The following is a 25,499-nucleotide window of genomic DNA, read 5'->3' on the forward strand; positions in this document are numbered from 1 at the left end:
AAAATCAATACAAAAATAATGATGAAAGCAATTTTTTATTTTTCCTTTTGTATTTCCTGCACACAAAACCATATTGATGGTTAAAGAATAATTGTTTACCTAGCACAAACCTTTTTATGTGCCCTTACAATAATGACACACATGCAGAAACTGTATAATCTTCAGGCACCAAACTCATTAACTGTTTCCTTTTGATCTAAATGAAGAATTCCATTATCTATATAACTTCTTCCTAATCTTCAGGTATCCAGTAGATGCTTACAAAAATATTGAAACTTTCTGTACAATTCAGAAAATATGTATTGCTTACAAAGGCCCTCAGGGTCAGAGACAGACAACGTATCACTGAATATCATTGAGCTAGAAACATGGCCACAGATAAACTACGGTCAGCACTATCTCATTTATAGCTAAAATCACGGTTGCTTTGCTCACATACAGTATGACCGTTCAGAAGAACTAAAGACAGCACAGTGACAGATGAAGTAGTGCCAGGTAATGCCCATTAGAAAAAAAAGAAAAAAGAGTAATTTGAATGAAATTACTGATGGTAGCTATCTAGAAAACAGATTTGTTATGACTTTTCAGCTTAAGCCTCCAATCAGTGTAGCAGTGATCAAAACAGGAATATATTCAGAGCAGGGCAGAGGACATTAACAAAAATACTTTAATACCATGATATATTGCAAAGATTTATCTTCACTTGGACTAACACATGCAGTTCTGGTCACCTCTCTTTCACTGATTGAGGAGACTAGAAAGAGGCTGGTAAAAAATAATAGGACCACTGAAACACTTATGTATTATAATAAATGGTAACAACAGCAGTCATAAAAGAAATAAATAAAAAGAGGCATGATAAAGAAATTAAGAATCAACAGTATGGAGAGATAAATGGCATTGCCTAACCATCTTCCCAAGAAAATAAGGAAACAGAGGCAAAGAAACAAGCTTGCACATGACTGAATATGGATCTTTTAGCTAGTATGAACAAAAATCTCATCTCCAACCAATGTCACTGCAGGAGATAGTGGCGCGACTCTCGGCTATGCTGAAGTTCTACTCCCACACATGCACTGGAACGTGCCTTAAGCCTATGCCAGTGTTGTACTTGCATGTAAACAATGTAAATGCTAAGTGAGCCTGCACTTTACAACAGACTCAGACATGCATGTGGCTTCCAGAGGCAACTTCTTATGTCCCCTGTTATAGTGAGACAAGGTTAGAAAAGTATCAGCTCTGCATCTCTTCACATCCATGGGAACAGCCTTCCAAAGATGAGGTGTCTCTAGAAGGCCTCTTTCCTCCATGAAGAATGTGCTTTCTATGCACATACTTCCTTTTAAGGCAGAAAACTTTGTTTCCTGATCTGATGGGTTTTTTTTGCTAAGACCTGTGTCCTTGAAGACCTATCCTGTGTAGATGGTTATCTATTGTATACATCTATTTTTTATAAAATTCTCAGTGAAAAGAAATACAGTCCTGTTTCTCACTCATGACTCACCGTTGAAACAAGCAAACAAATATCAATATCCATCTTCAGCAGAAGTAAAACAGTAGCATGTGAAAAAAAAAAAAAGGCATGAAAAAGTAACAAAGCCAAAATCACAAGAACTCTATTAAAAACTAGACAAATTGTAAGATCTGTGGGTAAAACCTGCTGCTGGTGGTTTAACTGCTAGTGTATCAGCTTTCTTAACTTCTTCTAACTTTGGCTCTTGTAAACACTGCTCTTTAATATTGCTCAGCGCACTGTTTACCATCACGTAACATCTGACTCCTCACCTAAGTAGCACATTCTAACAGCTTTTGTGCAGGCTGCTTGGCCATCATTGTTCTGCTAGTGGATTTCTAGAACTGTGTGGTTTATCTCTGTGGTTACTGTTAAAGGATGGAAAAGAGAATTTGTTTAACAGATTCATGTTTTGCTGTATATTGTTGCAAAGCTTATGTCTTTCATGGGGCGTTTCAATATAGCAAAGACGCAAATCCTTGCTCTCTTGCCCCCTCTTTCCCTCCTCTCCCCAATGAGCATAAGGCGGACAACGTGTCTAATATTCTCTGCCTGAAGCAGTCAGATCTACTAATGCATCAGGCAAGCCCAGAGATGTACACTCACTAAATCTTCAGATTAACACTGAGGTGTCCCTGAAAGAGAAGGACTCTGTAAGATACATAAAAGGCATATGAGTGACATTGGCTGTAGAGTTCCAGTCTCTGGAATTTGTGAGAAACATTTGTCAACTTCCTCCACTGAAGGTTAAATCAGAACCCCTGCTCAAGGTGAATATACGCATATATAGAGATATAGGTTCATGTTCCCTTCTATCTGCATGTTTTCCCTGGGAGTTCTAGTCCAACAGTGGCTTAGAATAGGATTTTATAAGACTCTGAGAAGACCCCATACATGGCAGTTGATCTTCACAGTGGTGTAGCCCCAAAATATCCCCTGTGCAACAAGACTGGTTTCCCATGGTGCACAAAGGAGAACAGATAAGCATGCAAAAGTTTGGGCAGAGATTTGCTCCTTCCCATCCTCTTCCCAACCCTCTACTTATTCAAATTTGCTTCAATATACTTCTTGTCTAGTCTTCTACAGTCCTTACACCTGATATGGGAGTCAACCTCTGCCTGTATTTAATAATGATGCTATAGAAATCATAGAAATCACAGAATGTCCAGAGTTGGAATGGGCCCACAAGGATCACCGAGTCCAACTCTTGTCCCTGCACATGACAACCCCACAGTTCACACCGTGTGTCTGAGGGCATTGTCCAGTCTCTTCTTGAACACTGTCAGGCTTGGGGCCATGACACCTCCCTGGGGAGCCTGTTCCAGTGCTCCAGGACCCTCTGGGTGAAGAACCTTTTCCTAATATCCAACCCAAACCTCCCCTGGCACATCTTCCTGCCATTCCCTCGGGTTCTGTCATCAGTTGCCATAAAGAAGAGAACAGCAACCAAGAAAATATTTTAGAAAAGAGGCAAATAATGTCTTCAGATCTGAGTAGAGTTGTGGCTTGGTATCATTTTATTCTTTCCCCGTGAGGAGTGCAAAGGGCTTGAGTGCCATCCTCACAACCGCCACACTTCAGTGCACTGAAATTGTCAATAATGTGGGACATGATAGTTTTGTGGGGGTATAAGCCACATCCACCAATTATATTTCTATATAGACTGCAGATTACACAGACTCTATATACCTTATAGGGCAGTACACACCTAAATTCATATATCTAATTTAAATCAGGAATCAGTTTTACGATGAAGGTTGAGATAACAAGGATGTCAGCTCGTCTCGCTAAACTGTATTATACCCTTCTTTGGCTTTTTCTTCTGTGCCAGGCAGGGACAGCCGGACAACAGCGCCAGGTCTGGGTGCTGGGGACGTGCTGCCGTGTGCAGCCGGTAACACCTGCTCCTCAGAACACCCGCGTGTGAACCCTGACAGGGCTCCAGCGCACGGGCCCAGTCACCACCAGGCGCCTCCGTAGGGGACAGCTCGGCTCATCCGCCTCATCTTTCTCCCGTTACCTTCCCGCCGGCGGGCGGCGCTCGCTCTCCAGCACCGCCTCTCAGGCCCTCAGACCGGCAGCCTCCACCGTCGGCGCAGGCTCCGCCTATTTGCCCGCACACCCCGCGGCAGCTCCCGGCGGGACAGCGCTGGGCCCCGGGGCGGCCACACCCAGCAACCGCCGGCCCGCCCCTGGCAACGGCATCGCCTCGCGCCCCGCCTCGCCCCGCCCCCCTGCCCCGCAAGTCTCGTGAGATCTCGGCACCGCCGCCTTTTCCTCCCCTGCGCGCGGGGCGGCTCTCGCGAGAGGCGGTTGCCGGGCCCGGGCGCAGCGGCGGCGGTGGCGGCGGCGGCGGGACACGGGAGCTCAGCCGCGGGACACGGGGGCTCGGCCGCGGCGCCGCGCGGGTGAGTGGCAGTGGGGGCGGAGGGGCGACTGAGAGCCGGGCGCTGTCGGGTTGCGGGCGACGCCGCTCCGTGGAGGCTCCGTGCGGGGGCTGCCGGGCCGCTCCCCCACCGCCAGGGCCGTTGCGGCGTGCGGGCGGCGGCGTTCCCTGGCCCGGCTCTTGGGCTGCCCCACTCAGGGCTTGCGGGAGGCCGGCCCGTCCGCGGCTCTACCCGGCTGCCGGCCCAGGCGAGCGGCGGCAACCCCTGCCCCCGTGAGGGAGCGCTGGAGGCGGCTTCCTGAGGCACATCTGCCCGCGGGCTTTGCCTGGTGTCCCTGTCGCCTGAGAAGCTTAAGCTTTGACACTTTAAAAGCGTCGTTAAAAAGAGCACCCTCCTCGCGTCGGTGTGCCTTGGTAACTCTGTTGTGTGCGGTGCAAGAATAGGCTGAACGCTACTTCAATTACTCGTTTTAACCGTGTAATGTTTATGGGTAAAGCTTGCAACTGCTGCGAGGGCTGCTTTGGAAATGTTGTTGCTCAGGACTGCCTGACAGCTGTCAGAGAATGCCTGAGCAGACAGGTTTGGCATAATCCCCGAGCATTGATTTACCTACACAAATGATTTCATAATGAGTGCAATATCTTTATAAAACTTCTTTTTTCTGCATAACCATATTTTATTTGTAGGAAATAGAAATTCCTTGTATGGTAAATCTGCCATAGTACAATTGTGTGTTTCAGTTGCCTATCATTACCTTTTTTTTCCTTTAAATTTACTTCTGCTTCTAGCTGTTGCTTCTGCATGTTTCTTCTCTGATCCCGCCACACGTACCGCTTTAGAACTCTTTTCTTTCAGAATTTGGATCCATCTCCATCACAGACCTTTTCCATGTTTGTTTCTGTCACTTCTCTGGCTTCTTTGTCCAAAGCAGTGGTTAAGCATTGCATCTTTTTGTTCTTTATTGTTGGCTACCTCTTAAAGATTGAAATACATGATTAAAACCTGTCTTCTTGGTAGCCTTTCAACTGTCATCTGCTGTTCTTGTTATTTTTGTTTGCCTTTTTTCTTCATGAATCATTTTCAGTGATTCATTTAAAGAGTACTTATTTCAGTTGTTGCTTCAGCGTCGGTGATCCTTTCCCTGGAAGACCCTGTTTTTCTTTCATCAGTTTGCTATTGAATTAGATGATCCAGAAATACCATGAAATTATCAACTTCACACTATTCACAGTTCATAACCTGATAGTTCACACTTGTTTTCTTTTATCTGAACTGAAAATCTGTCTCTACATCATCTTGTGTAGGTTACTTTGAATTCATACAGCTTGAACACAAGTACAGTCAAAAGGAACTGGCTAATTTTGGGATTTTTTTCCATTTTTTTTTAAGTTAAGGAAGACTGTCTTACTGTATTTGTTTTGCAGGTCTGTCAGTGTGGATTTGTCTTTGACTAGATCTCTTTGTTGCAAAACATCACAGAATTTTTTTTTTTTGCTAGTAAGACACATACATCTCCTGCCAAACGCCTTTGTATATTACCTCTCGATATGTCCCATTTCTGTTTCAAACTCAGTATAGTTTATTATATCCCACCTGTGGTCATCATTGCCATCTACTGATGATGCTGTTTGGGACTGTTCTTATGAGTTTTTTTCAGCCTGTTTGTATTTGTGCTTTTGCCCAGTGTGTTAATGCCAGGGAAACTGGGGGTTAAGAAAGACAAGTTAAAGCAACTCTTGTATCACACATTCAGTTCCTTCTTGGAGCCCCATTTTCCTTTTAGTCTTTATTGCATTTGAAAATGGTAAACAGTCGATGTGGTGTGGATGTCGCTGCTTAGTAAATTAGTCACAAATGTCGTTGCTTTTGGTCTTTCTGTTGCCTTGTTATAAACTCTATGCTTTTGTAGATTTGCGACTGGGTCTGTTTTGTCCTGTATGCACGCGCAAAAATCAAAATCTTGTGCTAGTTTCTTTCAGCACAGCTTTCCTACAGCAGTGTTGCTTCAATCTTGACCTGGTGCTGTTGCTTATCAGTAAAAATGTGTATCTCTTTAAAATATGAATAAAATCAAAAGCTAATTTTTAATTGATATAAGATGTGAGAAGTTATTTGAGATTTTCTTGTTGTTACTGCTGAGTACAACCATGAGTATGGACCTTGCTTGTTTCTTCAATTAATCTCCCTGATACTATTTCATGCTATTTATCTTGTCACTGATGGTGATTGATACGAAGCCATACCTCTGTGTACTTTCTGTTTTATGTTGGTGGGCCACACAGAATGGGTCTGGTAGTAACTACAAGAAGTTACTGCTTCTTTTTTCCTGCAGTGATAACCACAACTCTGCTTTTGTGTGAGAGAAGTTGCTCAATGCACTGAGCTGCTCACAGATAGACCTGGGCTCATTTCACACAATGAATCTGAATACACAAGGCAAGTTCAGAATCACTTGCCTCTTGCTTTTTAGGCTTCTGATATTGGGTAGGTGTTTTATTGTCATATTCCTTTTAGGAATTGTTAAGTTAAAACTTGCAAGATAGTCACTGGATCTCTGTTGCTCATGGTGCTATAGAAATAGGAATATCATCAGCTTCATGTGACTTGACTGCTCAATTTTAATTTTCTTTCTTACTCATTAAGAGAAGCTTCAGTCCTGACCTACTATGTTAATGTCAAGACCATATTGCAAAAGATGTTTCTTAGCTATGCTTTAATCAGCTTCAGTTTGATAACATTTCAATGATGATAATTTATAAAACTACTTTACGTGGCTGACTTGTGGCTGATGTCTGCACTAGCTTGCAAGAAACTCACTTGGCAGGTATGGATTTCCATGATATATGGTGTTTGCATTGTGAGCATGTGTACTTTGAACTGTATTTCCTAATTAGGATGTAATGTTACTGTGCTTGCATTCCCAGTAGTTCTTACTTCTAAGTTAGTTTTCGTTGTTGCTGCTTTTGTGCTTTGACTAGAGGCAGCGAACAGCAGACTGTCATCCCTTGCAGAAAGCCTAAATAATCTGAATCTTCCAGTTTCTCTGTCACAACTAATGCCAGGATTTGTCCCAGCTGTTTACTTGCCTATTGGATCTTTCTGATTATCCTGGTTCATCTTTACAGTGTATTTCACTGATGAAGCAGGTTAGGGCCAATGAGCTTCTGAAACCTGTCCTGCTTTAGGAAAAGCTTCTGACCAAGGCTTAAAGCTGACTAGCTGCCTGAAGTGTCATGTATTAGTTATCTGCATATTGTCTTCTGTACTGACAGCTGGAGCAATCAGTTCTTTGTTCCACCTCATGAGCTGGTGTCCAGAAGATGACGTCTTGTGCCTCTACCTCAAAACTTCAGGTGATTTTAATAATCTTTTTAGTAAGACTCGAGAGCTTTGCAGCCTTACAAGTATTCTCAATAAATATAGCATGACTGGCTGGCTTGAAACATATTGATATTGTTTGAGGTTGGTTTTACTTCTTTCCTGAAAGATTTCCAAAGAACGCTTCTTTCCTCACCTGCAATACCTTGAAGAGTGCAAGTCCTGCATCTCTCAAAAGTGTGTGTCCACTTCCATCCTGCATCTGATGTTGTCTAAATCTTGTTTAATCTGCTGTGCATCTTTTGTGCATTACATTTTGTCGTGGCACAGAACTGAATATGCTTTAAGTATTATTTAACCTAATTTGTTCTACAGGTATCACAAGTTAGTGTATGATGCATCTTTTCATGAGCTCTTCAGGTAGTGTAAACACACTAATTGCTGTATTTTGCAATGCCTGGGGTGGCTCTATCACATGGACTGTTGGCTTCCCAAATCCACTGGGTGTCTGTCTTTACAATTCCTCTGTATTTCAGTAGCCTACAACTTCCATAAATTAGCAATGATTATGGCGTCACGTTGATGTTAGCAAATCTGAAGTGTTCTAGCTGTCTGTGTTGAAAGCTTTGGAAATTAAAGTCTGCTTCCTGATTTTTGTATTTTACATGGTTATTCCCTGTGCTAATTCTCTAGAGCATTAGCTTTCTACAGAGGGGTGAGAAGTCTTATTTTACACCTGGGGAAGTGCTTATTAGCAAATTAGAATGGCAGTCATTTTGACCAGTATGACAGTGGCTTATGATCTACAAAGAATATTTTGATTTGATTTTTTTTTTTCCTTTAATTTCATGTGCTGCCAGTGACTTTTTGCTCTTACTGACATTTCAGGTGCAGTTCCTTGATTTCACAGGAGACAATGAATAGTATTTGGGGATGTGTACTCTTATATTCTTTTTGTTCTATATGCAAGGCCAGGAAGTTCCATGAAAGATGTTTTCTTTATTGCCCACAGTGTGAGTCCATGCCAAACCAAAATAAATAAATAGAAACATTTGAACCACAGTTCTATTGCAGGAAAAAAGTGGATTCGCAGAAGTGTTTAAAAATCAATCAGGAAGACTAGTTAGTTACTTTACAGTATTTATACAGCATTTGCTAATTGGAAATTTATATTCTCAATAGAGAAAAGCATCAGAAATATTATTTATGGTCTTACAGGTGTGTTAAAACCTGCAATGAAATTGATTAGCACCTTTTTTTTTAATATAATCAGCGCAGAAGTACTAACAACAATGGTCAAGAAGAAAACAGCCAGTTGTTTCTTAGGGAAGTGTTACTGAGCGGAGGATGGAGGGCAGACTGTTTCTGGTTCACAAGTTCTCGGAACTGGATTAGACGTTTCACAAGATGTGACTTTGGACGCTTTGATAATTCTGCTCAGGTTCAGAGCCGTGTGCCCGTCTGGTGCCTCCTCAGTGACACTGCTGGGGTTCCTCAGTGCTATAGGAATACTGTTGGTCATGAGAAGCAGTCCCATTTGTTTGTGTCTGTCATCCATTTTTTGTGATGGCTTAAGCCTGTAGCTGCAGAGGAACTGATCTTACTTAAACAAATATTTTCTTTGAGGTGTGTGTGAACCTATATGCTCCTGTTGAATCTGTCACATTAAATGATAGACAGGGAGAAGGCAGAGATCATGAGACAATGTAAGAAAGTGATTTTAAATTCTTTTCAGCTGCCATTCTTGTAAAAACAGCTGCTCTTACATGTTTTTCTAGTGCAAAAGCTAAATTCAAATACTGATGTCCTGCTTCAATGGAAAGAATAAGAACTAGCTGCTGGATGACAACCTGTTTCTGATAAGGCACCTGCTTTAGTCCTTACCTGAGAGAATGAAGTGTTTATAAGTCCGTTAGATGGTTTTAAAGGGAACAGAGAATTTGTGGAAACAAACAAAGGCTTGAGAAGAAACGTGTGGTGCTAAATGAACCTGTCACTGTGGTGTTTCTGCTAATAAGGGAGGTGAAGCGGGAGCCTGCCGTGATCAGTAGCTGGGAGCGATTGCAGAATGGGAGCTGTGATGTTCTCCTGGGAGGTTGCTGGTCTTGGCTTTTTGTTCTAAACCATGTTGTTGCTATGAGTAGTAAGACTCGCTGAGTATCTTGCTGGAGTGACTCAATCTAATGAATACACTTTGTTTCAATTCAGGATAAAAGATGTCTTTGTTTTTGTATGGCTTGTGTCTGAAAATACTGTGTCATATTACACCTAAGTTCTGAATGCTGCTGAAGTAACTCACAACTGGATTTATAAACCAGCCTTCCTTCCCCTTCTCTCCTTAGTAATAATTTTCTGTTCTGAAATAGGTTGTAGGTTTCTCCTTGTTAACAATCTAAACATGCCTGATAAACGCCTGTAAATCCTATAACCTTCTATGTTGTGTAGTATCATCACACATTGAATGTGCTTTCATAACCTGAATTTCCAGGTGATACATAATGAAATGCTTATTTGAACTTTTTTGTCTTTTTTTTTTCATGAGACAGTCGAGTATTTCCTGTAATTTGAAAGAAAATGTTTTGTTTTGTTTTTCTTTCATGACTATGTATGGACATTTGACCATACAAGTCTTCCAATCAAAGTATGCTTAATTATATAAAAACATAACAGGAAAAAACTAATTCGCAACTGATGTTTTTAAGAAGCTTGTTCTCTACTGTTCCGCTGTCATAAAAATTTTTTTGTGTCTAAATTTAGCTAAGAGAGTCTAAATTTATCTATTTTCCATGACTAGAGGGACTTTTTATTTGAGAAGCTATCTTGTTTTAAAGAAGTCTCAATTCCTTTGGGACTCACTTCCAAAAAGGATAAGTTTTGTTGAATGTAATGGGAACATAATAAAGGGGGTAGGATATGATTTTTCTAAAATATTTAGCTTAAAAATTTGGAGCAACACAGTAGGCTTATCTTTCCATTACTTAGTAGGCTTATCTATCTGTAATTCAGTTTTTTTCCAGATGCTGTACAATCATCAGCTGTTCACTTTTTATTTTTGTAACCAGGTCATTCTGAATGGTACAACTCTCTTGATACAAGTGTCAATTATAAGTATGATTTGAATTCCAGTGATTTTAAAGTTTGCTGTCTTTATTGACAGTCACAAGGTTATTTTATCTATGAGTGAATTTTAGTGGAAGTTGAACATAAAATCAGATCCCAGTCAAGGAGGGGTAGGTTTCTAATGTCTATTTTTCTGTTAAATTTTTGTGAATTTTCTGTAAAAAAAAAAAGTCTGTGAAATTGGACTGCATTGAGTGTTGCTAAGGATTGATGTTGATTCCATTTTGGAGTAAGGCCTCAGATATAACTGTTTGTTATTCTTAATTCTGTTTTCCTCTTGGGCAGGCATTCAAATTGTAAAACTGTTGGTCTCTCTTCTACAGTTGGGATTTTTTTTAATTAACTTTACCCATTTGAATGAAAATTATGATGTGTTTGCCTTGTGTTTTATAACCAGTGATTTTTCTGTTTGGACACAGTGAAATTAATTGTGGCGGAATTGAACTTGTCTGCCCATGTTCTTATAAAAATAATCTTTTTAGTGCAGGTATCAGCAAAATGTCTAGAAAATTGTCATGCAATTTAGAAGTTGTGCTTCAATATGTCCTATTTTCTGTAGTCTTTACTTAAAAAACAACCTAATAACACTAAATTCTGCATGTCTTTTTTTCTGTGTGGCATTATTTTAAGGTAAACACTGCTCTCTTAATGTAGGTTGAGAGTGCTGCATGTGTGCTTTTCAGAGCAGTAGTGTGAGGAAGCTGGCAGTGGAATGGCAGGACGGCCTCATCCTTATGACAGTAACTCCAGTGATCCAGAGAATTGGGATCGGAAATTGCATAATAGACCTCGTAAGCTTTGTAAACATTCAAGGTAGGTGCTATGTACCATCTTTTGCATCTCAAAAACTACAAGAAAAGTCCATTCTAAAGGCTACTGTATCTGGTTGTGGCAAGTCCTGTCATAAATTTTGTAGTTCTTTTTCAAAGATATTTCCTAACCTGACTGATTTGTCAGCTTCCCTAACCTGTGCTTAGATTTGTCTTGCCAGGGGTGAGATTTTAGGGTTTTTTTTATAAAATCCAAATACCTTGTGTACATATCAAGACACCAGTTGAGTGGCTAAATATATGATTTTTTTGGGGGGTGCTTACTAGGTTTTACTTCCTATTCATCATTTTCCAGTTGTTGGTACTCGTTTAATTAGTGCACAGAAAATATGTGCAACTTGTTCATGGTGCTAATAGTTGCCTGCATGCAAGTATCACACTCTATGCAACTTTCTTTGTAAACCTGTGTGCCAGATTTTGCTTTTGTCTGCATCCCTCACTGTAACAATGTTTGGGTTTTTTTTTTTTTTAAATGCTTCTTAATTTGAAGACATCATGAAGGTAATGTTTTTCCAGCATATAGTGTACAAAAATAAACTAAGCAAAGCAGTTAGTCACCTAGGAAATGTATGTGAAGAAGCACGTTGCTGGAAATACATAAAAGCATCCAAATAGCTGTGTATTTTCCAAGTACTTTGCCCTTTTACAAGTGCTAAATATAACTAAACCATCTCTGTTAGCTAGCTAAAATTGTTAGTGATTTAAGCTTTCCTGCTTACAAGATGGTAGGAAAAAAGCTAAGGACCACATTCAATAACAGCAACTTAATTCAGATTTTTATTGCATAGATTTAGATAAACTGGACTCAAGTGCTGCCCAAAGTATCCTATGGGCAATTAATATTGTGGGTTATTTTCCTGTCATTAAATCTTGGATAATGGTGAGACATCCAGAAGGGCAGGAAAAAAGAATGCACCAATAATTAAAAGGCTCACAGAGAGACCCATGTAATTATAGGGCTGTCTGTGATGTGAATAATGGAGTGATTAACACAGAACTGAAGAGAGTGGCTGGTGCTGCTGGTCAGTAGAGGCTCATGGAATATAGCTTTATACAGCTGATATTTTTAAGATGGTGGTGTCTGGTAAGTGGTTTATCTGTGCTGCTTATTTAGGATAAAAATGTGACAGAGTATCAGCAAATGAACAATATAAATATAACAGGGCAATATATGCGAATTGAGGGCTATTTGCTGCCAGGTCTTGGAGTGTAATTGTAAATGGGTCATTCATTGTTGAGTCCAGTTCATGTGGTTCATCTCTTGTCCTGTGCTGCCTCCTGTGACTGGTGATCTGGAATAAAACCTAAAATTGATATTGATGCAGATGACCCATGATGGGGAGTGTTAAATACTGAAAAGGACTTGTTAATAGCATGTGATCTGAGTAGTTTGATAAACTGGGTATAAATAACCATGCCTTCTTCAACTAAATACCAAGTTAAGCATTTAGGAACAAAAAATGCAGCCCGTTTTTGTAGGCTACATCAGCACGATCATTGGTAGCGTTGGCACTGTAAGGAACACTGCCTCTGTGGGCAGGCAATTGAACATAAGCCTCCACTAACATGATTCGGGCAAAAGTGCTAATCATAGAATCATTTTGGTTGGAAGAGGCCCTTAAGATCATTAAGTCCAACCATAACGTAACTCTGGCAGTAAACTATGTCCCTAAGTACCTCATCCGTATGTCTTTTAAACTCTTCCAGGGATGCAGCTGTTGAATGTGTAGTGAAGTTACTGTAAGGCTGGTATCAGCGGTTCAGCAGAAGATTTTGATTAGAGGGGATTCTGAAGCCATAGAAGTTACTAAATATCTTCTGAGACAGGGAAGACTCAAAGGTTAAATAACAACATCTTGATCAGAATCAGCATTATCATGATGAACTTTAGTCAGCCGGCACATTTGTAATAAAGTGTAGTATCTGGGAAGCTGAAGCCAGGTAAAGCCAGTCTAGAGAAACAGTCCACGTGTCTTACCATGTGTGGTCTGTTGCAGATTATCTGTTTTGGGGAAATGTTTAAATGAGAAGATTATTTGATGCAGATAGGAGCTAACTCAAGAAAGTCTATGGCCTAGGCCTTTCAGAAGGGCTGCTGTTCATCACTTTGTACAATCTGAAATCAAGGTTCACATATCAGAAGGTATGATATCTATGCCTCTAAAATAATTGCAGTGAAATTGGACGTATTTCTGGCAAAACACAATTTGTGTTCCCAATAAAATACTGAACAGTATTTTATGAAAGCTTTTCATGTTTATGGTAGGGATACAGTATTCAAGTTAACATCTGATATTGTTTGGGTTTCTTTCCCCCCAAATAGTGAAGACCCATTTTGCAAGTATTTGAGAATGAGAATCCAACTAATAGTTTGAGGTCATAATAGAATAAGGAATACATGAAGGAGAAAGATTTTGTTACCTTGTTCCTTTGAGATACTTGATTACTTCAGAGAATGCGATTATTGGAAAATAGTGTACTTTATTCAAAAGCCTAAACAAAATAACTGGATTTTGGGTGGCTGAATTTAGATGTATTACTACAATTTTTTATTTCATTGACACTTTTTCTCCAGAAAAGTGAAAACCTCTGTGAAAAATGCATTGTGAGGGGAAAAATCCTTTGAGAGACATGAGTTTTGATGACATAACTCGAAGGGAACTGCTTTTTTAAGAGGTTTGAGCACTTCAGTCTTATTTGTCTTGCACTTTCATAATATACCTTGTTAAGATAAGAAAAAAAACTTCAGGTTTGAAAGTATAATGGTGAAATCAGAACTTTAAAATAAATCTCAACAGGGGAGTAATGTTTAAGATAGATACTTAGCTTGTCGCTTGGTGCTGTGGAGCGTTTAATCCTCAAGCCTTAACATTCTTAAAATAGCTTAGATAATTTTCTAGACTCATAGAAAACATAATCTAGGACTTTGAGCTGTCCTGTGTGTAAGGTTTATGGCAGCAAGGATAGCCACGGGACTGGGCTCCCCTCGCTGTGGTGGCTGTTTGAAGTAAAGGACGTGTGGCAAAACTAGCCAAGGGGGATGCACATATCGAACAGTTAAGACAGGTTAGCATTGTATCTTTTTCTAGTTTGGTGAGTCTCCAATTTTTGAAACCTCTGGCAAGCTGTACCATTTACTCTCTTTCTTACTTGTTCTCAGATGGGCAATGTAATGGAAAATTCAGAAGGGAGATATTCAGAAAATAAGGACAAAACCTAGAATGCAAATGATCCCGGGTAAAAATCTAAAGTGTTTGACAGGTTGAAATTATGTGGTGTTAGAGCTGACTGTAACTAATGCTACAAACTGTCTTGTTTGTCCAAGCTATTGCAAAAATCTTTGAGATGCTTTTTATTTAAGTACCTGAATAAGATGGAAGAAAACTTTCAGGAGCCATGTGTTGACTATGGTGGTAACGTTCAAGTAAATAGTCTCTGAATTAATCTTTTCATTATTAAGCATTGCTGTTATGTATTTTCTATTAAATTCCTCATTTGTTATTACCTTCCCACATGTAATTTCTCTGTAGTGCTGTAGTTTTTAGTATTGTTGGAAGACTTCAGTTCTAATTCTGTTGTATTAAGTGCTTTCTCTGGAGTTGCAGGGAAAAATCTGTGGCTTAAATTTGCCTCTTCCTGAAGATTTGTCCTGGATTTAATTTTCTAAATCTGCTTCTGTTTTAGTCCCATTGATAGTTCTTTGTTTGTTCATTCTATTTAGATGGTGTTAGATTCAAAGTGCTGCCTGCTGTACTGCATTAATGAACAAAATGTGGCTGTGCTGTGATTCGGTTGTCATGACTCTTGAACCTCTTGCATCTTTGAAAAATCTTCCACCACTTTGAAAAATTTTCCATATGTGCCAAGTTATTGTGCGGATGCTGAATGCTGAGGCTTTTTTCCGCTAATATTATTTTTGCATGCTGGAAGGATGCATTCATGGGTTGTGAATGAATGTGCCACTTGCCTCAGCATTTTGTAAATACACGAAGCATCCCCAGAAGGGTCATTTTCTCATCTTTGGGATGATATCAGAATGTATAATCTGTTTTTCACTGCAGGATGGGTTTTATTTCTAGTAAACTGGATTTTTGCAGTTGAACATTTTATAGGATGAAACAGACCTACACAGTGTATGACATGAAAATAATTAGGCCTATTTTCATCACAAGATCAGGTCATAGTCTGTGAATTACCGTACATCATCTGCTCTAAGTTAACTGCAAACATGCCTGCTCTTGATTGCCATGTGGTATAGGCAGATCAAGATCTCTTCATCTAGATTTTATTGGCACCAGGATGTAAAGCCCTCAGAAGAAACTGAGATGGGCTGGTTCTTGGAATCTTGAAAAATGGGCTGCACTCAGTGATGGCTTTCAAAAACACCAGTCTGCCAATCTTTTGTAACGTTTCTAAGGTATAGTGAGTGGTCTTAAGCAGTTGCGGTGTGGTTGTGGTTTTTCTTTTTCTTCCTTCATTTTTGACATCCTTCATTTCTGAAATAGCAGCTTGTGAACACTCTCTGCTGAGAAGGAAGCCTCAGTGACTTTGTGTGCAGAAGCACACACTAAATCCTCTTGAACTTCTCCAGCATGTGAATGACCTTTTCCAAGTATCATCAGGTATTACTTGTGGTGGACTTTGACATCATGGAAAACTTGAGCAGACCTTGACTTTAAATTAAAATACAAAGCACTTTAGAGGTGAAGCTATTACGCTCAGAACTGTTATGTCCTAGAATCCTTATGGACCAGTCTTTTATGCATTGCTGTCTGCTCCTTTCTGCTCTGAGAGTAGAAATGATAATGGCTAGGTACAGGTTCACTAAGTGTTTACACCCAGTTCTTTTGAACTTCTGAAACTGGTTTTTAATAGATGGAGGTACTTTCCAGTTCCAAGGAGAATATGCTTCTGAGTTTCTCGATCTTTGATTTTTACCTAACATCCCATTTTGAAAATGGAGAAGGAATTGGTATCTAAATAAAGGCATTCAGTGTGCTTTTATGGAAGTTGTGTATTTGGGTAGTTTGACAGAAGTAATAAGGTGTAAATGTGTACCCACCTAAAGGTTAATTCCTTGCTGCTTGAAACATCTCTTCAACAACTGAACACCCGTGAGATTTTGGTTTTTTCCCTTCCTGAAATAGAACTGAATTGTTTCAAAATATATTACTCATGCGTGAGAGAGCCCACTGGAGACCAAAATTATGTTGATATTTAAGAATTTTGAAGGAGGAAAGTGTTCACATAGTTGCTGTGTTGAGCTGAGGGAAGATCCTGCAGCATTCCCCAAATTAAGCAAAGAGAATTCTTTCTGAGGGCTTCCTTACCGGAGGTTAGGCCCCGAGTTAAGCGTGACTGCTGGACCAGGCTTCTACGAGATTTTCATGAATGCACATCCTGGCCGGAGGAGAAGCTTTGTGGGAATCAGGAACCGATCCATCCATGGCATGTTATTTCCACCTGAAATAGGAGTGAAGGAGAACAAAACCTGCTCATTCTGCTATGGAGAAAAGACCCTGTACAGGCAACCAGTGCTGAAAGAAACTGGGTGCTCTCACACTTCAGCTGCTGCTGGGGACTCTTCTATTGGAGGCAAAAAAAATGCTTGAGACAGGAGGTTTTTCCAGTGTCCTTTCTGTACTGATTATTATAGCCATGTCTTCCATGGCTTATTTTGAAGGGAAGAAAAGGCTTACAAGACTCTGATGGTTACCCTTGAGGCATGGGGAGGGTGGTTGTGTGAACCCTCACAGGGCCCTAAAAACAGGAGAAAATTAACTGGTTCAGATAATTGAAATCTTGTGAGCAGAAATTTTCCTTCCGTGTCTGAAGAGCTGACTACTCAGTCTAGAATGCCAGTGCTCTCCTGCCTGTCTAATCTCAAGTCTCTTGTTTTATTTACTAACTTCTTCTTTATAACAGCAGTCTTTTGCTGAACAGTTGCCGTTATTGCTTCAACTTTCGTTATAGTTTAATTTCCACCCTACCTCTTATGATACCTTGATTTTTATTTGTCGTAAGACTTGCTTTAAAAAATTCATCTGGTGTATTGTAGCTTCTTACAACAGCATTCATTCTTTTAAAAAGAATGATTTAAAAACAGCTGTAGTATAATGTTTGCTTATCTTCTCCCAAAGAAAAATCCTTTAGAAAATGTTATCCTGACGCGTATTAATTTTCTTTGTGGCTTTCTGTGCATGGTGGGCTTGACTGGTTGTCTAGCATTAGACGACCTATTGATGTGAAGATGCGCTACATCGGGACTTGGTGAACTGATTTCTGATCAGTAAACACAGTGATTAGTGTAATTATGTACTAATATTTAGATTGTCACAAAATGTAGTAAATTTTTCCCGGCTTAGACTTGCTGGAGAAGGGGGTGTTGGTAGTTAAAAATATGAAGGCTGTACCACCTTATTCTGAAAAGGCTATTGCTGTACCAGCTTATGAACTCAGCAAAAGGTGAATTAATTTTTAATATTAATCCAGGATGACTTCACAGGAACAAACTTGTGTGGATCTGTCTATCTCGAATGATCAGGAGCACAAACGAGAGATGTGACAAGAGAAAGTTAGCAATAACCTTTTCAGATGTGGCGTTTGTGTGCTGAAACCCGACAAGCTGGCAGGACTAGAAATAGCTTGGCAGATGGTAGTTGGCACGGAACCGAGCGGCTCTCCGCTCGCCCGCTCCCCACCCTGCCTGTCAGTCGCTGTGCCCAATGGCTGCTCGGAGATGGGGAGACGGCGAGGAATGAATCCAGCTGACAGGAGCCTGCCAGGTCAGACGTCAGGATTGCACTACGCATGGCTGAGTCAGTGACTGTGAGAAATGGAATTGAATTAGTATCTGGAGGGGTTTTGCGTCTTTGAACACTTAATGGACTGTAGAGCTACAATCTCTTATCCTTGAGGGGAAGATGATGGAGGAAAAAGTAAAGCTTGCTGATGGTGTGGTGAACTGCTGAAGAAATGATGGAAATATCAAATATGCTTAACTTAACAAGTAATGCCAAAAGATGCTGATCTGGCTTTCAAAGCAGCCTTCTTGGAAGGAACAGAATTCCTTTGTGCTCCGATTTCGAAATTATTTTCGTGCTTTTGTGTTTCCTCCCTGATAGATACAAGAGGAAGGTGGGTATCCATTAACAGGAATAATCTGTGGGCATTATTCAGGAGAAGAATGAGGAAAAGTACTGTCCTTTGTGTGCACTGGTCAATTGAAATGTCTGCTGACAAAGAACAGACTTCAGGGGGAGGAAGAGGGGCATAAGCATTGTCATTGTGTAAGTCCTAGCAGTACAAGCAGGACAGATTTCTCTTCTTCTAAAGCCTTATAGCATTATATCTTTAACTTAGTGTATAAAGCTGTATAGATCTATTCTACAAGTCTTGATTATGTAAATTGTCCTAGGAAAGGATTTGATCTAAGTTTGTATTTTAAGAAGAGTTACAGAATATAAGTTTTAGAAGATAAAGGGACGAAAAAAAAGGGTAAAAATCCTGATTAATATCCCACTGCTGCATCCTTTTTGTTTAGATAAGGTTTTAGGGTGGTTTTTGGGGTAGTAAGTATATTTGTTAGCATCATAATTCTGTGTAGACAAGAGCCTGTTTTATAAAACAGGCATGTTTATTGGCACTATTTAGTAGGATGCACATGAAGTTTTTGTGTTGGAATACATGCTGATTGTTTTGGCAGTAGAATTAATTCAGTTTAATGAATTCTTTTAATCATTAGTAATATATTCAGAGCAATATGTTATGTATAAAGACAAACTGAAGCTCTCCTTCCACAGATGACTCCAAAGCATCATTAAAATGAAAAACATTTACATTTTTTAAAACCAGCTCTTTTCTTACTGCAAAAATAGGAGGCATACCAGTATGACAAGCGTGACATTTCAATGGTGCTTTTACCTCCTCTACATCATATTAAATAGGTTTGCTTAAATAAAGCCTTGAGCTTATTTGGTTTTGTTTGTGAGGCGGCTGCTTTTAAAGAAAATGCCTATTCCCTAGACAAAGACAGAGCTTCCTTGATCCTTGACTAAGGAGGAGAATAAACTCTATCACTGACTTGAAGTTCTTGAATGGGTGCAGTGCCGGTGTCCCGACATTTCTTTGGAGCCAAGGAAAACTGAATTTGTGAAGATTGTCTAAATATACCAATAATTCATAGGGTTGGGTGTGTTTGTTTTGTTTTTTTTTTTTTTGTTTTCTCCCCTTGTCCCCAGAGGAAAGTAATTGATAAAGCAAGACCCTTTTATCTTTCCTTTATAAACTTCTGCGTACTAGATGGTCTACGTATCTTTGTTTTTCTCCAGCTTCAGTGAATGAGGAAATGACACTGTGGGTTTAAAATGTTGGGGTTGTCTTCTCTCTTACAGTAATAAATTAAGTGCAGTGTTATTAAGCACGCAGGAGAAAATCTTGCTTATAGGCTGGTGTTGTGCCTCAGCCATTGCCCGTGGTTTCTAAGTCACAGTGTGAAGCTAGTGGTCGTCGGCTGGGAAATTAATTGAAAGTTGGCATTTCAAATACTTCTTCTCAGAGATCTGAAACTATAATGACTTTCTTGGAGGCTCAAAGTGATGCACTGTGCAGAACACTATTGATTGTTGCAGACTGAAATTACAGATTAATATAGTATGGCAGCCAAGTGCCACATGAGACCAGTGGCTTCCTGGCACTTTTAATTATCAACGGTTCACTGCTGCTTGAGAAGTCCTGGTGTTTTATCTGGCCTGCATAATGTTTCTTTCAACCACGATACTTCTGAACGGTTTGCCTGTTCTTGCAAATAGGGCAGCTCTGCTTTTGTCGGTCACTTTTCCATCAGTGCAGGCAGCTGTGTTGACACAACTGTGGAAATCCCTAGCGAATGCCAGTTTGGCTTGCCTGCATCACTAAGGACAGGTTTGGAGTGAAAATTTGATTTTCTACAAACATTAGGACTGCTTGAACAAAAGCCACTGCCATGTCTTAGTTAGCAACTTAAGAAATCAGTGTTTTAAAACTATAAAGAGAGGAGAGAGTCAATGTTTTGGTCTTAGTAAAGCATTAAATAAAGTAACTCCTAACAGGTTTTACTTTGCTGGTATGGGGCCAAGGGTGTTTGCATTGTTAGGGGCAGAAAAAATGATAATATTGACAAGTTCTTCTATCAAAAAAAAAAAAATCAAAATTGTTTGGTGGCTCTGATGTCTTCAATTTTTGAACACTTGCACTTCTAAAGCCTCTTTACATGAAAATATAAGCCATGGGTCTTCTTTCATATGTACTGGCTGCAGATGTATTTCATTTTTCAGAATAAATGATAGAGTAGCACAGTGACACAGTGAAGTAAGTGGCTGTCTCTTTTGACTTGCTAGATTCCATCTCTTCATTTTCTCTTTGTTCAAACTCATTTGAGTCGTCTTGTTTTTTGTAGAGCAACGTTGTATTTCAGTGGTAGTGCTTATCCGAGTACATGTGCTGTCGAACAACTGGAACTTTAGGTTTTATCAAGTATATATCAAACAGATCGAAGAAATAATTTTAGGGGTTTTTTTGTGTACTGTGACTCAACAGTGATGAGAGATTGACATTTTAGATAGCTGTTATTAAGATGAGTGAAGATTCATGATTCAGATGGTGCTGTCTCAAGCCAAATTGCTTGAATTCTCATAAGTCTTGCAATTTTTGGCTTGCATCTTGCATCTTCTGGCTAATAGGTAACATGCCAGTCTCACATTTAGTATTAATCTGGACATTAAAAGGAGGAAAGTACAACATAGAAGCTGAACAGATTAATGGTGTGGGCAGCTGCAGTTCGACCAGCTCTTTGAAATTGTTTACTGATCTGTTTCAGAAGCAATTGATTTTAATATTTAAGGATCCTGTCCTTCTCTGGCTGGCGGCCTGTGCCTGTGTCACAGCGCGGTGTGCTGGACGGACGGCTCATGGCTGGGTGGCTGGAGCAGGAGGCAGGTTAAGCTGCTCTGCCTCTCTCCTCCCAGGCGTAGCCCCAGTTCCATACTGGGAAGGGATGGCTGAAACAGTTGTGCCCAGGGTGTTCAGTCCTTAATTCAGCTGTGACTAAGGAGGAAGCGTGATGACAGCTGAGTCAGTGTCACTTCCTGTAGCACCTGTTTTTCTCAATTCCCACTAAGAGATTATTAACTAGGGTTTGCCCTGCTTCAATGTGAGCTCTGAATCACTGTGGCTTCAGGTGGTTTTCTGGATTAAGAATCGTATTTTAATTGCCTTCTCTGTTAAAGGGTAAATCATATCTGCTCTGCCAAAATGCGTGATAAGCCTGCATATCCTTACAGTGGTTCAGTTTCATTTTCTAGTGCGTCTCCCTTATTTAAAGCAATTAGAGCACTTTAGCTGCTGAGAAATAGTGAGTCATACATTTTGATACTATAAAATGTGGCACCTGCAGAACTCTGGTTTCTCACAGCATGGTTACCAATATTATCAGGGCTAGGATCAAAGTGCTGCTTTAACAGAGGCCTGATCACATGAGGCTCTATTAGGATTTGCTGAGATATTTTGTCACAGGATTACTGTGTATGTGTTTGAGCACTCCACACATTCAACCCCCACCCTCCCACCCCCTTCGTGGGATAGTTGGTTATACTATGGTGTGCAAATATAAATGCACAGATGAGATACAGAGATTATTTTTTTCTTTTTTCTTTAAAGTTTGACCATTTCTTGAAGTTTAGCTGTTGGTAGTAATGAGTATCATGTATAAACAAGGGTTAGACTTTGGTTTCAAGTTAGATTTTATTTATAGACTGTCATCTACATTCCTGATAATTTGTGGGCATATTTTGTATCTATTAAAATAGTTATGTTTTGTATGCATATATAGATAGGGAAGAAAAGGTGCAAAGATTTTCTTAAATTGTTGATGTTCTTGAAAGAAAGGTTTGCAGATCTCTCTCTTGCAAATTTTTGCACGTTTCACTTTTGTTATACAGAATTTACCTTTCTCTGAGAAATAAAATAAGGAGACATGTTAGCTATGCTGAAATACTAGATAGCTTAATGTTTTCAGAATCGCATCAGAAGCCCTGAGGAAAATTCTGTTTCCTTTTAATGAAAGTGGTTGGATCATCTTTATTCTTGGCGTGTAAATCGGAGCATTTCCAGCCATAAGCAAGGCTTGCAGTTCTTTCACCTTATTCAATAGGCCTTTGGCTGACTTCACATCCTGAAGGTGCATGTCTTATTGCAGCATATTTTAAGCTTGGCAGGAAACAGTATTGCAGTAGATTATCTCTGCACCAAACTTCTGCTTTATCAGAGAAGAGATCTTCCCTCATTCAAAAGGGGTGGGGAGAAGCTCGTGTCCCTTAGCTGAGAGGTGTATTTCTTATTCTTTGCTTTGTGCTAATACTCATTTTGTGCCAATATAAACTGTGTTGGATCTATCATAACCATTTTGTTCTGATTTAAGCTCTTCTTCGTGTGAAACCTGAACTGGAACACATCATTCTAGGTGTGCAGTTTTTTAATAGTCTTTTTTTTGGTCATTACTTCTAAGCAGCTTAAAAAGAGGACATTGTACTCAACTTGCTTGTACAGTTCATACTTCTAAAATTTGTTCTGCTTTTCTTAGCTAGGTCATTATTCTTACCTCTTTGTTCTCGAATCCTATGACATTCCTAGCAGACACATTTAAGGTCCCTTGGTAAAAGTTGTGGGATTTGTAGGCTGTGAGCAAGTGGGGCTTTGAGGCTCCTGTGGGAAATTGTGACCCTTCTTTGTCTCTGAGACCTTGGAGCTGTGCAGACATCTGTCTCGCTTATCCTGTACTTGAGGCTTTTGCAAAGTTCTTCACTTAAACCCGTAAATAAGAAGTGTTGTCATGCCCACAATTCAAAGGCAAATAGCAGAGAAACTGATTTAGGGATTCCAGTGGTGTACGAGGACACAGGTATGCCTGTGCTGTCCTGATATAAAATTTGCTGGTTGAAAGAGTGCAAATAAAAGATGTAAGTATTTTTGGTGAAATTCAACAATAGCTGTTGCAAGTTGATACTTAATTTTTTGGTTGTTTCTGAGAGTACTGGATTTTGAAACTGACTGGTTTTGTTGGTAGGTTTAATAATTAATTGTAAAATGTAACCAGTATCTTAATTTAAGGAATATAACATAACTTAATCACAGCCTAAAAATATTTTACTGTTACATTAAATTTTGCTAGTTTAGCACAAATGTCCTACTTGTTACTGACAGTGCTGTAGGTGTTGGCTTTAATAATAGAGTTCATATGTTTGCTGTTTGGGTTGTGGTGGCTTACTACTGTTCCTTCTAAGAGGAACCGAAAATTTAAAAAGGAATATGCAGAAATAAACCTTTGGCTGGTGTGTCTTGATGGATCAACTAGTTTAAGGCTGACCACCTTTGTAAAGGGCAAGTTGCAAAAAAAGCAGTCAGTACTAGAAGCCTGTGCTCTGAGAAGGGTTTTCCAAGACAGATTGCATTGGAAAAAATGACTCCTAACTTTTCATTTTGTGGTTTGATGAGAACATTTAATTTAATAGTAAGAAAATAAAATACTCAGTTGTATTTGACTTACCTGTTCTGGAAAGGATTTCAGTGAATACAGGTTGCCAGGCAGGCTCAACTGATCAGGCAGTGTCTCTGTAGATCACACAGCAATAAACAGGTAACTCTTGCTGTCTGCTTAGTGTTCCAAATCATTGTTCATGCTTGTAGATATAAACATGAGTACTAGAAAGAAAATGGAGGTGGATAGTATTAATCTTCAAAACATGTACATGGAGTGGGAATGCCTTTAAAATGTAAATGTATAATGTTTCTGAAATATTGAAATGCTGAACCTTTCTCTCATTTCTGTTTCCAGCACCTCGTCTCGTATTGCTAAAGGAATAGACTACACAAAAATGAGCCTCCATGGTGCAAGTGGTGGACATGAGAGATCGAGGGACAGACGCAGATCAAGTGACAGATCTCGTGACTCGTCCCATGAAAGAGCAGAATCTCAGCTCACTCCATGCATCAGGAATGTTACTTCACCAACAAGACAGTATCATTCTGGTGTGTTCAGATCTATAGCATTTCAGGATCAAAATTCTTAAACTTAGTTACTATTTTGTTAGAAGAACACAATAAAAAGCATTATTTGATGCCACAACATCCAGATTTCTTACATGTGCCCTGGGTTTCGAGTACCCTTTTTGTCAAAAAAGGTCATAACATTTTCTTCAGTTTGCAGTGTGTGTTCCTACATGATACTCCTATTTAGTTCAAATCACAAGAACAATCTAATATTTCTAAGAAGATAATTGACAGAACACTTCCCCTTTACTTGTTAGGGTTTAGGTACTTAGAAGTATAGGAAATGCTTCTCCTTTTTTTAAGCAACAAAACTTGGTTTGTTTCTTGGAACTACAGCACTGAACACAGACTGCGATGCACAGCTTCTATGTTATGTTGAGTTGCTTTTTCAGTTCTAGAATGCTAAGTTTTTCTTGTAAAGGCTTTGGGGAGGTGAGGTGGCTTTGATGTCTAAGTGGAAGAAAACTTCAGGATCTTGTATATGGACAGTTATTTTTTTTAAGGTTTCTTTACATAGAATAGACTTAATTGAAAGAATTTGTACTTATCAAGTTGCCATGTTTTATGCCTGGAAAGACATTACCTGCTTAGAGCTCATGTAAATCTGTAATTTCATTTCCTGTTTTTTTCCTTCCACCTTGTCTCCACTGATCTTCTTGATCCACAAGATCGAGAAAAGGATCACAGTTCATCTCGACCAAGCAGCCCCCGTCCTCAGAAGACTTCCCCTAACGGTTCCGTTGTTAGCATGGGGAACAGCAGCAGGAACAGCAGCCAGTCAAGTTCAGATGGGAGCTGCAAGGCTGGTGGGGAAATGGTGTTTGTATATGAAAAAGAGGGAGCTCGGAATGTAAGAACTTCTGAACGAGTAACACTCATAGTGGACAACACCAGATTTGTTGTAGATCCTTCTATCTTTACCGCACAACCTAATACAATGTTGGGCAGGTTTGTATTTTTTTCCCTTAATCTGTAACTGTAGAAGAGAGCCATAAATGTTTTGTAGACAGTAAAACTGTTTAAATAGCTGTTAAACTCATATTCCTACAGCTGATCTGCTAATGTTTAATATTATCAGTTTGCAAAGGTCTCTAAGTAAAAAAATCAGATGTAAGTTCTCCTCTGTATTTGTCAGAGATGCCAATAGGTGTCTATTACCTAGAGACAAAAGAGTTTGTAAGTAAGCTAACATTTCATGATGTACTCATTTCCCTCTGTCTTGCTGGGTATTGCTTCTGTATTCAATCT

At 39.6% G+C, this 25,499-nt stretch overlaps 2 protein-coding genes across 6 annotated transcripts in view; one reads left to right on the plus strand and one right to left on the minus strand.

Moving 5' to 3' along the window:
* FAR1 (fatty acyl-CoA reductase 1) overlaps positions 1-3,647 on the minus strand; it is an 89,118-nt gene extending 85,471 nt beyond the window's left edge. Inside the window, exon 1 of the mRNA XM_065838173.2 lies at positions 3,534-3,647. The gene's annotated coding sequence lies outside the window, so the exon portion shown is untranslated. The remainder of the gene's footprint in view (positions 1-3,533) is intronic.
* A 153-nt stretch (positions 3,648-3,800) lies between these two features.
* The window catches only part of BTBD10 (BTB domain containing 10), a 30,232-nt gene continuing 8,533 nt past the window's right edge, over positions 3,801-25,499 (plus strand). Inside the window, exons 1-4 of one of the 5 annotated variants that reach the window (XM_065839830.1) lie at positions 3,801-3,921; positions 10,993-11,151; positions 24,037-24,230; positions 24,920-25,199. In XM_065839830.1, coding sequence (XP_065695902.1) covers positions 11,051-11,151; positions 24,037-24,230; positions 24,920-25,199 — 575 coding nt within the window. In that variant the 5' untranslated portion in view covers positions 3,801-3,921; positions 10,993-11,050. Of the gene's footprint in view, positions 3,922-10,978; positions 11,152-17,920; positions 18,306-24,036; positions 24,231-24,919; positions 25,200-25,499 lie in introns of those variants that run through there. The other 4 variants (XM_065839831.2, XM_065839833.1, XM_071808883.1 and 1 more) reach the window with 4 other exon arrangements.

Source organism: Patagioenas fasciata, chromosome 5, assembly GCF_037038585.1.
Source record: "Patagioenas fasciata isolate bPatFas1 chromosome 5, bPatFas1.hap1, whole genome shotgun sequence".
In the NCBI taxonomy this organism is placed as follows: Eukaryota; Metazoa; Chordata; class Aves; order Columbiformes; family Columbidae; genus Patagioenas; species Patagioenas fasciata.